General features: G+C 45.7%; 1 protein-coding gene; it reads left to right on the top strand.

Moving 5' to 3' along the window:
* The first annotated feature begins 11873 nt into the window (after positions 1-11873).
* GSTUM_00008099001 (uncharacterized protein) lies at positions 11874-12557 on the top strand. XM_002839846.2 has 2 exons: positions 11874-12139; positions 12192-12557. The coding sequence occupies exons 1-2, from the start codon at positions 12006-12008 to the stop codon at positions 12382-12384; spliced, it is 327 nt and encodes a 108-aa protein (XP_002839892.1). The 5' UTR covers positions 11874-12005; the 3' UTR covers positions 12385-12557.
* Positions 12558-15007: the final 2450 nt, after the last annotated feature.

Raw genomic sequence — 15007 nt, 5'->3', positions numbered from 1 at the left:
AACCCGCCTAAAGGCTGAAATAGGGTGTGACGATTCACCATCGAATTTCCCAGATCTGAAGGTCCGGGTGTTCATGCAACCCAACCACGCGGAGAGTAGGAAGCCGCAGTCTTGAAACCACAGCCCAATGCCTATTGGATGAATACACTGATATTTTCCTTAATCAGATTCCCGAAGAACTACCTCCTATGAGAGAGGTGAACCATCACATTCGCCTCCGAGACCCCTCTAATGTTAAGAACCAACCCACCTACCGTATTCCTGACGCATACAAAGGCGCAGAGTGTGATTGGATCAACCAACAACAAAGAAGAGGAGTAATCTACCGAGCAGAAGCTCCTGGTGCCGCTCCCATGTTTGTTCAACCCCAAGCAGAGGGCAAAAGAATCCGCCCCTTGGTTGACCTCAAACTACGGAATAAAATCACGGTTATGTACAGCTCCGCTATCCCAAACCAAACCAAGATCCTAAATGCAGCTGGACAGGCTAGATTCCGAAGTAAGATTGACCTAAGCGATGCCTACTTCCAAACAAGGTTAGATCCGGAATCCGAACGCTACAACAGTTTCAAAATACCCTTCGGAAGTTTTATTAGCGGAGTTATGTTCCAAGGTGATATGAATGCGCCCGCCACATTTATGCGAATTATGGAAATCCTCCTGAGCGAATACCTCCACCATTTTGTCTGGGTCTACATTGATGATATTCTCATCTTCTCGAACACCAAAATAGAACATCCCTACCATATAGGTTTGGTATGTACCAAATTAAGGGAAGTGAAATTCTACGCTAGTAGAAACAAATCAATCCTATTTGCCGACAAACTCGATATCCTAGGACATGTTATAGATAATGAAGGAATACATGCAGCCCCTGGAAAAATATCCTGTCTAATGGAATGGACAATACCCCGGAATCAAAAAGAACTCATGCGGTTCGTACGACTAGTCAACTATATCTTCCCGTTTCTACCATACCACGCCACTGTGACAACGCCACGCAAGGACCTTACCGGCAATGCAGACTTTGTCTAGACCCACACTCAGGACCAAGCCTTTACCAACATCAAGGAGTTGATTAAAAACGCCAATGTTATTCAAGCTATCAACTATAGTAAACCAGAGCCGATATGGCTAATTACTGATGAATCGGATGTTGGAGTTGGAGCATGGGTTGGACAAGGGGCCTCCCATGAAACGGCAAGACCGGCAGTATTACACAGCACGAAGTTCACTAATTCACAAATGAACTATGGAACAACAGAAAAGGAAGCCCTGGCTGTGATAGATGCTCTCGCCGCTTTCAACCACATCCTGATGGGCAATACCTTCACTGTTGTTACCGACCACCAACCTCTCTCTAATCTTAAAACAGAAAGAGTACCTGGAAGGAGAAGAACAAGATGGATAGGCGAGATCAGCAAATACGATTCAAAAATCATCTATACCCCTGGAAGAATGAACCATTTAGCTGACACTCTCTCTTCCCTATATGAGAACCAAGAACTCGCAAACCCTCCTCTTATTCATGACTACACAAGACAAAGCGAAGACAGCCCTAACGACACCTCCTATTAACAAGAACCATCAATGGCTACCGCCAGCTCTGCCACTCCCACCAATCCTTTCTCTTACACCATCTACAGCGCTGCCGGAACAGATCGAGGAAAGGACATTGATGACGAATGGAAAGACAATTGCACCCTCCGCAGCACACCTCCTCATGAGCTTGAAGAAAGCCAACTCCACTGGTCCCACTATTATCACGACACCTGCCCTTTTCACCAGACCGAGATTAAGTTCGACAACAGATACCAGGGACCGTACTATATGTCTGCTGACGATTCTAAAAATACCAGCTTCGACACCGCAGAAGGAGCAGAAGAGATAATCGATGAAGATGAATCGACCCAATCTCCTCATACCCTTAATCCGGTTCCAACACGATACCAAGGTCTTGAAGAACTCGAATAAGCAGCAGCCTACGTGGATGCAATATCCTATTTACACCTCCGACAGTCATCCCCGCCATCCTCTCCTCCGATAACCGATTCACAACCACTATATGGTGGACCCTTACGAGTATATAACTATGAAACCATTGTTTCGGTCATACCCCCTACTATTCCCAAGCATCGCCGACAACTCTATGAAACCTTTGAAGAAGAGGAAGCCCCTATCGAATGAACAAGAGGATCCCTGATTGAGGATGAACGGGACGTTAGATCAACCACAGAAGAATTAACCTCCTCTTTTTGAAGCCAAATGATAGCAGGATATCACCATGACCCGGTTTACTTCAAAGCCATGGATAGTTCCAGACATGGAGACCTCGTCCTCTATAACATATCCAATGGAATGGTCTATACCAGCACCCGTTATGGTAAACATTGTCTATACATCCTGAAAGGCCATATGTTCAATGAAATTACTATTAGGGAATATGTTATTGCTGAAATCCACAACAAAGGACACCATAGTGTGGATCGTAACCTCCAATATGCCTCAGAATATGTTTACTGACCTGAGATGCGACAAGACTTCCGCGATTTCGTCAAACAATGTGAACTCTGCCAGGCAAACAAGGAGCGAACACAACTACCTGAAGGGACAGCGCAGACCCTCCAACTACCATGTGAAATATTCGAATCCTATGCCATCGATTTCGCAGGACCATTCAACAAGTCCGCCGGATATGACACCATCTTGGTAGCTGTGGATTGAATTTCCGGATACACATGGCTCATACCAATGAAAGTTACCGATTCCTCCAAAGACACCTGGAATAACCTCCAACGATACCTGTTTACCCCCCATGGGTACCACTTATCTATTGTCAGTAATGCTGATCCCCGTTTCACCGCCAGATTCTGGAAGCAAACCTTGACCTCCCTTGGAATAAGCCACATTATAGCTGCCCCCGGATACCATGAGACTAATGACCAAGCAGAAAAAAAAATGCGCGAAGTTAAGACCAGAATCAGGAACATGATCAATGAACGACAGACCAACTAGGAACTAGCCCTCGTTGAACTGGCCGCATATATCAATGCCGGATTTCCAGATACCTTGGGAATGTCTCCATACAAGGCAGTTTTCGGACGTCAATACCCTCTCCTACCTACAACATTATTTAAGAACTCCTCAGTCCCTGCCTCCGATGACCATCTAAACCGGCATCAAGCAATTCAGAATGATGCCTTCCAAGCTATTAAAGCTGCCTGATTCCGAAGCACCACTACTGCTCAGAAGCGACGATGCAAACATGTCCCTATTCTGCCAGGTGATATACTCCTGGTACATGGAAACATGTTCATTACCAATGTTGAACGCAATAAGACATTACAACCCCGATGGCGAGGACCTTTCAAAGTCTTATCCTTTGTCAAGCATACAGAAAACTACACTGTCCAGATGGTTGGACGCATGTACTGCCACAATACTGCCGTCTTCCACGCCGCTGCTGTCAAGCAATTCCACCCAAATGATGACTCCAAGTTCCCTGGAAGAACCCACTCTTGACCTGAACCTATCATCATCAACAAAAAAGATGAATGGGAAGTTGAAGAAATCAGAGACCACCGCCTTTGGCATGAAAATGATCAGTTCCTAGTCAAATGAAAAGGATATCCAACAAGTGAAAACAGCTGGGAACTGCTAGAAGGACTAGAGCACCCTATGGATATGGTAAATGATTGTTGGAAAGATAACGTGCCAAACGAATCCCTCCCCCCAACGATCAATTATATCACCATGTTCTGGACACCTAAGATGCGAGAACCTGAGCGATGGCATGCAGAACTTGAAGCTAGAGATGGATTTTGGGTGCCATACTTTGAGTCGGAATTCGAAAGCAGCGATGAAGAAAATCAAGCTATGGAGCAGGCTCTCGACAAACTTATCTAGTTACCAATCACCATCCGAATACCATAACGATATCAAACTATGTGGAACTTAATGTAAGGCTGTGACAACGGATTGTTGGACTGTTGTTGAACCGTGATGCTATCCAACTTGAAGACTATTTCGAAATCCTCTGGATAGACTACTGTCCTGATTGCGACCACGCTTGGGTTGATGTTCAGCATGAATCTGGTATTTGTGACTACTGCAATTTGCATTTCTTTGAGTCTAAATGTTTTTTTAGGATTCCTTCTTGTCCCTGGTGTGACACTTATGATGAGAAATTCTTAGCGGAAACCGAAGCCTTCAGCTTTTCAGACTCCGCTTTTGATGATTATTAGGTTTTGTTTATTTAAACAGTTGTTTTGTTTTGGGGAATGTAACCGGTACAGGTACTCGGTTATTGGTTTTGTTTTATGTTTTGTTTTAAGTATTGCTTTGATACTTGGTTTGTTTTAAGTATCGTTTGATACTTGGTTTTGTTTTATGTATCGCTTTGATACTTAAGGAGTTTTACCAAAGTGTATCGATTGATACCTTTGATTAGTTTCGTTTATGCTAGACATGAACAGATTTGTATATTTAAAAGACTGCCTGTTTCTACGATAGAAAAGGTAGACTTCGACAGACAGTATTTCAATATACTTGGTTGAACGGTTACTTCTTTGTCTCTCAGCACACCCTCAAAGCCTCCTTTAGTTCTCAGCTCTCGCCTCCTCTCTGGAAGAGCAGGGCACCTGCCAAACTATCGTATCTAGTACCGATAACGTGAATAGCTCTTTGCGAGCATGTTACAGCATGATTATTGGATTTTTCCACTGCCTCCAGAATATTACTCTGGTTGCTCAAATTAATGGCCAGCCATGGTCAACTATTAAAAGCTTCCTCCCTCAAGCATGTGAGCATCTATCCATGGATAATATTCCTCATCCTGGTCGGACACCTGTTCTCTACCAGTGACTGCATTGCATAATCATCATGGCTGTCAAATCCAACTGGAAAATAACCAGATTAGATTTCAGCGATAAATATGCACCGGGTGTTTCTCTTTCTACTTGTTAGTACCCTTCTAAGCCTGAGTGATAGAACATGATTCTCTAATAAATTTATAGTGGATAGAGCACTCAGAAATGCCAATATTAAGAAATAGCTAGCCACACGTCATGAGTGACCACAAGCTCAAAGCTGTCCATATAGCTAAGAGACTAAGATGGGCTACAGCTTATAGGAATTGGACAGCTGAGGATTTTGAGAGAGTCATCTGAAGTTATGAGTGTAGTGTGGAGAAATTCAGGGATCTAAGGCAGCAGTAGGTTTTCAGAGAACCTGGAGAACAGTGGCTTGCGGACTGTTTTCACCCAAAGAAAAAGGATAAGGGTATTTTGCTTATAGTATGGGGGTGCTTTTGGGGTAAGAGAAAAGGTCCTTTAGTTCCTATTACCCAAAATATCAACAAGACCAAGTATGTTAGACTCTTTACAAGACATCTTTTTCCTGTAATTCATCAAATGATTTCCTTTGGTATGCAACTTGAAGATATTCTTTTTCAGCAAGACAATACTCCTGTTTACAAGGCTTGTAGTGTTATGGAATAGTTTGAAAGGAATTCTATTGAATTGGTGGAACACCTCCCTTACTCCCCTGATTTAAATTCTATTGAGCGTGTATGGACTGAGCTTAAAAAGTGTTTATACCAGCAGTATCCAAGGATTGGAGATACCCCAGGAGGAAAAGAAGTCGTTAAGAAGAGGCTTGCACAAGTATTACCTTTGGTTTGAAAGACAATTCCTGAGGGGTTTTTTGAAAAGTTGTGGAAATCAATGTCTGGTAGAGTAGCTACAGTATTGGAAGTAAGAGGAGGTTATACAAAGTATTAGCTAGCCTTATTTATTATTATTTTACTCTAAAATATACATAGCAGATAATTGATCATTAACCGTTGATCTTTGAGAGGTAGTAGTTGAGGGTTGATCATAGACTCGCATGTGTGCGAGTACGAGCACTGTTGACAATCCCACCCCCACTGTCCCATGGCACAACCACAATTAAACATGTCTCAGATCACAAACACTTCTGAAGAGGCACTCTAACTAGTCACCAAATATCCAAGACTTTTTTACCAGTCAAAGACAAACGTGGGTGACTATACCACCACATAGCTAGGAAATAATTTTAAAGAGCATTCACAACACAATCAAGAGGAAGGTTGAGCAAGTGCTTGGCATGCAGGAAAAGCCTGTTCAGGCATACGACGACAATTGAGAAGCAAGTGAGGCAGAGCTCACTAGTTGAGTATCCGAACAAACTTCCACATAAATTGTCCCAAGACATACGGAACCCTACACGCTTGTCTTAGAGTCAAACCTAGAATAAGAAAATCCCTCCCAGGAGACAAACATGACATTTATCTATAGCCAGCTGTCGTCAATTGCCTGGTTGTTTGGGATGTTGGAAGTGGATCGTGTAAGTCAAGATTCAAACATGCTGATATTATAACCCACACCAGATATCCAAAAGAGCGCTTCTCTTTCCCGTTGCCTCTTGCTTAGTATTGAGGAATCTCAGGAGGTGGAAGAAGTAAGAGCATGGATTAATAATTGTCCACTGGACCAGGAGAGTTGTGGGCTAAATCAGAGTGTCAGTATGAGAAGCCAATAAGGGTTAAAGAGATGTAGAGGGTACTGGTCACCATTATTAATTCAATTTGTCTAATTGTGATGAGATATGACATGCAAATGAGGGAGGAATCTGGGTCACATGCTGCATAGAGTCAACTGAGAACAGGCATCACAAGAACGTTAGTGTAATCAAGATATGATATGTAAACAATCTGGAGGAATATGGGACCATGTTTGGGTATTGGACGGGCATGAGCACGGTGTCTGGTAGAATTCAAGGTGCGCCGGAGCACACCATAAGACCATCATGATGACGGAGTATCATCTCGCTGGGGCCACAATGTCAAGTAAAATCTGGAGGTGTCACATATCGAGGGCAAATATCTAAGTGTAGGGAGAAGCATGTAAAAGGAATTTGAATGTAGAAGCCAGAGGCAATACAAGGCTAGGACAAAAGAAAACAGAATTATGGTATCCAAATACTAGAGTACAGGGACAAAGGAGTCCAGAAGCACTGGAGCAAGACAAACGATATCAGAATGCAGTAGGCAATTGCAAGATTTTCGTGGGACAAAATAGGCAAGAATGGCAGGTCATGAGGATGATCGATACCAGGATCATTTGTCGTCATGGCAGCAGATGCAAGGATCAGACATTGTCAAGGGGTAATGGTCGAGTGTCTAATGTTGTCAGGATGCACAGGACATAGAAGTCCATGTCCAGATAGTGTCAGGAGGCAGGATGGCGCACAAACGGAAATCAGGACATGACGTCAGACCGACATCACATGCCTGTTAGCGGTTAACGTTTTGAGTGTCCTGTGCATCTGACGTACCGGACGCACAGGAAGGAAGGAATTATTTTTGCTCATGTAGTTGCTGTTCAGGTACATCAAACTGCCGAGTGAATGCCACAATATTGGGTGCATCCTCATCTCCAATTTCAGCAATAGCTTCTTGGATTCTAACCTCCTCCTCAACATATTTTTTACTAGACATTGCGACATGGAGATGTGGGGAAGTTAAGAAAGAGGCAAAGGGTAGAGGTTGGCTGATGATAGTGTATCGTTGAGCTGTTACTATCGTTGAACTGTCAGGCACTCCAGGGGAGTGCCACCTACTTTGAAGGTCGCATAGCGTCATTCGGAGTGGTGGGAACCTTGGCACGGTTAGACCCTTGAAGGGATTTGGGGTGCTTGTTCGGGCTAACTTTTTCATTTTCCATTGGGGCACTGTACTCGAGTACGGTATCATACCGGTACAGAGTCTATCGCAGTGAGCTTTCAGTATTTTCTAGTTCCGACGGCGCAACTGTTCCACGCTGATCCGCTAGCCTAGTCTATGGCGTAACCAGATTCTGCTCCACTATGTGTATTACCTCTGCACATTTATGCCAGGGGGAGAATCGGTGAATGCCGTAGTCCTTCAGGTTTTGCTAATATCATAGGTTTTACATACGGTATTTATTAGACCACCGGTGGGTAAAGGTTAGGGGCAATAGTAACCCAACCCCCCCGCAAGGAGCCGGGGCTGCAAAAACCAAACTGTTGGCCTAAAATGAGGAGAATTTGGGGCTTTACTTTGGCGTGGCTAGCTGCCCTCAGTTGTTTACCTTTCTGAAATGGTATTATACAGTAGTACATTATCGCTGCACGAAGTTATCTGAGCTCTCAATTCTTGCCAATTTTTTCTTCAAACTTTGCCTTTCCTCTGGCGACATGCCGGTAGTATGTGCGATGGAGCAGAATCTCACTATTCGCGGCCTGGGGACACTGTTATAGGGATCCGTTTACTCGAGATGAAAGAGTCTGGTCTAGATTGTTCATTCCTCGAAATTTGTTTCAACCAATCTTGGCATCGACGGGGTGTTTGACTACCATGGTTTCCCTCGTACCGTGCAGTACCGTACCACGGTAAGGTGCCCACACTTTCCTGATAACGAGTACCAGTAACCGTGCCAAGGTTCCCACCACTTTGAATGACACTAAGTGACCTCCAAAGCAGGTGGCACTCCGAGGGAGTGCCTAACAGTTCAACGATAGTAACAGTTCAACGATAGAATAACCATCACATCACCTCCCATCGTGAATCCTTCAATTTTTCTCAAAACCCAGCAGCAACATGTCCAACGAAAAATATGCCACCAAGGAAGCCAGAATCCAGCATGCAATCAACCAGGTTTTTGATGATAAAGACCCTAATATTGCTAAATTAGCACGCGAGTATGATGTTCCAGAGCAGCAATTGCGTGAACACTGGAAAGGTCGTCAGTCACGCCAGCAAAGAGAGTTACCAAACCGGAAGCTTACATCAGACCAGGAGCTTGGTCTATATTAATACTTGAATCAGCTAGACAAGATTGGAATTCCCGCCCAGTCTTGTCATATCGCTTCCTATGCAAACTCCGTACTTGCATCAACTCATTGTGATTCCATACCGCCTCCAGTTGTGAGCAGTATGTGGACTCGTCGCTTCCTCACATGTCATCCCGAATACAGCATACGGAGGCAAAAAACCCTAGATGTTGATCGGAAACGGTCTCATAACTGTGATACCATAAGCAACTGGTTTCAGCGGTTTCAGAAAATAAAAGAAGAGAAGGGAATCCAGGATGCTGATACCTACAATTTCGACGAGACCGGAATCTGGATCGGTATTGGTAGAGACCAGTGGGTTGTGACTCGCAAGTCACAACAGCCTCTGTTTTTGGCGAGCTCTAGTAATAGAGAATTAGTAACTGTTGTTGAGTATGTGAGTGGTGATAGTACAGTACTTCCTCCAATGATTATTGTTCCTAGTGCAATGCATATGGAGGATTGGTATACAAAGACCGAAATTCTGGACGACTTTTTCGTTGGCATGTCAGAGACCAGCTATACAAATAACCGATTAGCATTTGATTGGATTCACTATTTTGAGAGGTTTTCTGCTCACCGGCAGGTCGGAGCATGGAGAATGCTTCTGTTAGATGGTCACAATTCACACTGCACTCGGCAGTTCATTACGTTTTGTGATGAGAATAAGATTATCCTCGTTTGTCTACCATCTCATTGCACGCATCTCCTTCAACCATTAGACGTTGTCGTCTTCCAACCCTGTAAACGTTACCATGCCGAAGCACTTGATGCAGCTACACGAACTGGGTGTTCAAAGTTCAACAAAGTTAATTTTTTTTTCTGCCATCGAATCCATTCGTACCTAAACTTTTAAGTTTACAACAATCCTTTCTGCTTTCAAAAAAACAGGCCTTGTCCCGTTCAACCTCGATGTTGTTTTAGCAAAGCTACCAGAGATTGAAGAAATTGATATTCAACCGCCACGAACTCCATCCCTACGACCTGAGGATACACAGACAACACCAAAAACCTTACTCTCTCTAAAGCACCATGCCAATACACTACAGACTGACCTTCAATACCTCTCTCCAACATCATGAGTAAGCCTTCAGAAATATCTCAAGGGAAGCTTAGCGCAAGCACATAGCGGGGGTCTTGTACTTGAGGACCTACAGAATACGAAAGCGGCAGAACTTGCGCAAACTGCGCGCCAAAAACAAAGTCGCCAGACACTTCAGAAGGGTGGGGCCCTCTACGCTCATGAGGCACGGGCGATAATTCTTCAAAAAGAAGAGGAAAGTGTCGAGAAGGAGCTTGAGAAAGCCCAGCACATGCTCAACAATGTTCAGAGAGCAGCAGATAACAAGGTTAAGCGGAAGTGGAAAGAGATTCCAAAGCAAATGAGAAAGGCGGTAAAGGAGAAAAATAAAAGGCAAAAGTTGCAAAAGCTGTTGAGTTGTGAAATTGGGCGTTCTGTAATACACTTTTTTCATTCTATGTAAAAATTCTATCGTTGAACTGTTACTATCGTTGAACTGTTAGGCACTCCCTCGGAGTGCCACCTGCTTTGGAGGTCGCTTAGCGTCATTCAAAGTGGTGGGAACCTTGGCACGGTTACGGTAATGGCTAGTGAATATCCGGGCATTGCGATGGCTTATTAGCCACGCCAACAAAACAGCCTTTCCCGCAGAAAGGTCCAAGCCAGATACCGGTATCCCATTCCATGTCCGCATCCCGAGCGGAACAGAAGGCTCTCAGCCACACTCCCGTATCCCGTTTCGCCAACAGATTCAGGCCCATGATGTCGCCTATCCTCACGTTGCTTCACTCGCATAGCGCTCAAAAGCCTACCGTAGCCAGGGGAGGAATGCGGTTGGGCTATGCATTCCCTTCCCCGGGCCCCGCTAATAGGGGTTCGCGTCACCAGGTTTGCGGTCGGGCTGAGCCACGGGACCAGCCCTATCATATCCCCCAGTCCTCCTTGAATCAACGATGGAAATGAAGGGCATCGCTGGTAGGCTATCGTAGTATCTTGTGGGATATTTCATGCGGCTGGGTTGGTTGGAGGCAACACGAGAAGAGCGGACTACGGTAACTTTACGGTGGAAAATGAATCGGCACGATGCCGGTATGTCACGTACTGTACGATACCATATAATAACAACAACACAATCGGATATGGCTAATATGTCTAGGGACCTTCTTAAACTTTCTTTGAACACGAGCTATCGTACAAGTAGCCCCTCACGAAGTACGATACCCAAACATTTGAGTCTGAATCTGGTGTGGGCGCTCAGGTGTGCATAGGCAACGTGCCATGCAAAATTTTGATTCCTGTGTTCGGGTACAGTACTCGTACCTGATGTGGGATGCTTGCATATCCGGTCGGAAACATCCTAACCCGGGTGGATCAGCTTTCAGAAGCCAAGCCATGTCCCTACAGTACCATATTCCAAGCCACTCAGCCAAGCAACCGAAGCTTAACCGCAGCAATCAACGCCTGGACCCCGTCGTATTACGCCAAAACGAGGCTATATCAAGTGCGATACACTACCGAAAAATCTGAAATAATTGGGCCGTGTACTACAAGTACGGTATGTCGCTCGACTCGCCTCTGGTAAGGTCTAGTAGTTTTTGTCTTTTTAGAGAGGGCTGAACGACACACCTTTTGCTGCGTTTTCCGCCCCTTTTCCAGAGGAGGAAATTTTGGACTACTCACCACAATGTCCAATTATTTGGAATTATACGGCACCCTCAGTATGAAATACGAAGGAGATCAATAAACCCTTACCTACCAACAGGCGCCGGAGTAGAGAAGAAGCCAGGAGGTGGCGTACGGTAACATGAGGACTATTTTACCCTAACCTATGTGGGGCATACCGCCCCGCTAAAATCTGTATCATAATTATGATACGAGATATACGGTATCTGATGTGCCACGACACAGCCCAAACATCCGGGCTCATATAGTCGTGCTTGTTTCCATGGACGGGGGTGATTTTTCGTATATCATCACAGTATATCCTTTTAGTCTCCCTCTTGGAACGAAGGGACGAACGAACAAACTCTATCGTTCCCTCCTATCGATTTTTTTCAGCAAAATAGTTCCGTGAAGGACACATTTTTATTGCGCATAATACGCCCACAAACATGCCATCACCGCTGCAGGCCCTGCTCTTTCTCCTCCTCCAATCGCTCACAACCCCCGCCTCCGCTTTCCCGAGGAGAGCCCGACTCGACGTTAGCGGGGGATCGGGGGGTTCTGCTACCGGCCGAACCACAGTGTACTCCTCCCTGTATTCTCATCTTCTATTCTTCTCACTTACCGTCCCGCAGAGAAATAAAGTCCCCAGGCATAATCGCAGGAATAGCTCTCGGGTCGATCGCACTCGTAATAATCCTCCTGGCGGCATTCATCTGGCGGCGAAAGGTCTGGCAGGATCGACAGGATCAGGAGGATTGGGAACGGGCGGGGAGGAGCATGCTGGATGGTGCGGAGCCACTGGCGGCGGTGGGGAGGGATGGGTAGTTGGAGGAGGAGCAGGGGCTTGTGGAGAAGGGAGCGGAGGGGAGGGGGACTTAAGGGAACGCTTTGAGTAGATGGGCAGGGGGATGGAATGGGTTGTGTTGCCATTTTCCCTTTTGCAATTATCCCTTATTTCACCATGTATCATACAAAATCATTCGAAGCAGTTTCCCAAATGCTCAAGTCCACTCACCTACTGTAGCAGCCACCGCGACGTGAGCATCGGAAATATTATTGGCGTCACCCACTCCCGATTCAGTGGAGTTCAAACAAAAGGAATTCGCAATCTGTAACCCATCATCCCAACAAACCCTAAATGGTCAGCCACATGGCTACCCCCTGCCCGAAAAAGATAGTCCTATGCACAAAGTACCAGAACAGCCCCAATGCCTCAGGGGGATCCATCTCACCCCCAGTAACGAAAAAGGCTTCCTAGGCATGATACCGCACAACCGGCGACCATTCAGTTCGAGATCTCCACCCCCCGCTCTTGCTGGGGGAATCCCCTTAATTAACTTCTACCGACTGACAAGTGGAGGATACTATGTAGGATGAAACATCCAATTGCACGGACCCGACCTTCCCCCTCCTCCCTCGGAGAACCTATCACATCTCAACACAACACCCCCCATTTCCTGTTTTGGTAAACATAAACACCGAGTGAGATTCCATGAGTTGAGTTTGGCATTATTCACCGCACTGCTGAATCGCGACTGACGGACCCATCATGCCTACCGCCGTTTGCTCGCGCTGCGGTCCTACCGGATGTGCGATGTGAATGTGGCATTATATCGGGATCGACTGGGGTATGGGAGTTGGGATCACAAGGGGTGGGAATTCTGTCGAGTGGGAAGGGGGTATGCGGCCGGCGAGGTTATAATGGTATGGGGTCGGGGTGGGGGAAGGTGGTCTATTTGGTGTTTCTTTTTGGGAGAAGGGGAGGAAAAAGCCGTGGTGGGGGGGTCGATACACCATCACTTGAAGGAGTTTACCGTTTTACTCGAGGCACCATGTGGGGTGTACAATACCTAAAGTAGATATTGTTTGGTTGTTTTTTTTTTTAAAGAAAAAAGCTAGCAACATTAGCTACCTAGAGGTTGGGGCGAAAAAAAAGAGATCACCTCGTGATCCCTATAGTGTTCACATCCGATCATCAATACCCCCGACCCCATCCATTAAAAGTAAGCAAAAGCAAGTATACCTCCCCCTCTCCAATCTAACTTAATCCAATGGCTAAACTCTCCTCTACTCTTCCCACCCTCAACACCAACTGTAGTCTAACCGGAAACGCTGGCCCTTTCCTTCTCATTCCAGTAAGCGGCCTCATTAACGCATCTCCTGCACCCGCACTCAAAAGCCCACCCACCCGTCAAGTACTCCTGGCGAACTTGGACAAGCCTATGCCCAACCCTATCCTCGAAATAGCTCCTGAAAGCCTCATCGCCAGCGGCCAAGTCCCTCGTAGCAAAGAGTCCCATCAGCCCGCGTTCCTCCGACCACTCAAGCTCGACGTTCGGGATGCAAGAGTGATTGATCCTGGACATGGCTTCGAAGACAGCGCTAGTGGACGGAGATAATAGGATGCAATTGGTCAACCAGATACCAGCCTCGATTGCCAGTCCCTGAGCTGGCGTCCGGGGTGAGTAAGACCAGCGATGGTGGGCGTTGTGTAGGTTATAGAAGCTGCGGATGATCCGGGGGTCGGCCGGGGAGAGTGATTGCTGGATGAGGGTTTGAAGTGGGACGTCTTCGTGCTTGATTGTGATCAGAGGAGATTCGGAAAAGAGGAGCGTCCCGGCGGGGATGTCAGAGAGGACGAAGAGGGAGTAGCCCATTGTGGCAGTTTGGCGGATCTCGACCTCCGGAGGGAGGAAAGGGTGAGATTTGTTGACGGGGATGCTGAGGTTGAAGAATTGAGGAAAGTAGACCATGTTTGAGATTTAGTTTCGGGTGCTGGTTTTGAGTGGAGATTGGTTTCTTCTGGAATTGTTAGCTGTGAAGAGTTTTTTTTCTTTTTTCTTTTTGTTCTCTTTGTTCTCAACCTGAGGTAGCAATATTTGAAGCGGTAGTTTTGAGAGAAGTTGAGTGTGGAAGGTGTGGAGTGGGAGCGAATGGGAGTTGAAGGCTGGGGAGGTTAGTGAGGTGTTGTATGAGTTGCGTGGAGGAGAGTATATTTAACTTTTAGCTTTCACGATAGTTCTTAACCAGGGGTTAGGCTATTTCCACCTACCTGTAGGGCCACTCAAATATTTGGAGGCTCTATGTATTTCTATGACACCTCAGGATATAATATGATAGAGACAAAAGGGCGGTCATTTGGTATCCAGATAGAATATTCTAGTGATATTCAGAGGATCTCACTCGGATTCCCAGTTTTGCCCGAGCAATAGCTCAGCTTCTTTTTTACAGGTTTTACATAGACTGATAGGTTAACTATTATTAAACGAAGAAAGCAAGTTGGTAATATGGGATGGTGCGAATTGTGCAATTGAGTCAGTAGTCACAATCTATTGTGACCTTTCGCTGTAATCAACTACGTAAGCTAGCATTTTTGACGGGGTTGGTCGGTGGGCATTTCGCAGACACTCTTCACGAGTGACTATATCTCAAATACCACCTTCTTTTA

Source organism: Tuber melanosporum (genome assembly GCF_000151645.1).
Source record: "Tuber melanosporum whole genome shotgun sequence assembly, scaffold_42, strain Mel28".
Lineage (NCBI taxonomy): Eukaryota > Fungi > Ascomycota > Pezizomycetes > Pezizales > Tuberaceae > Tuber > Tuber melanosporum.
This window is presented reverse-complemented; position numbering and strand designations above follow the sequence as displayed.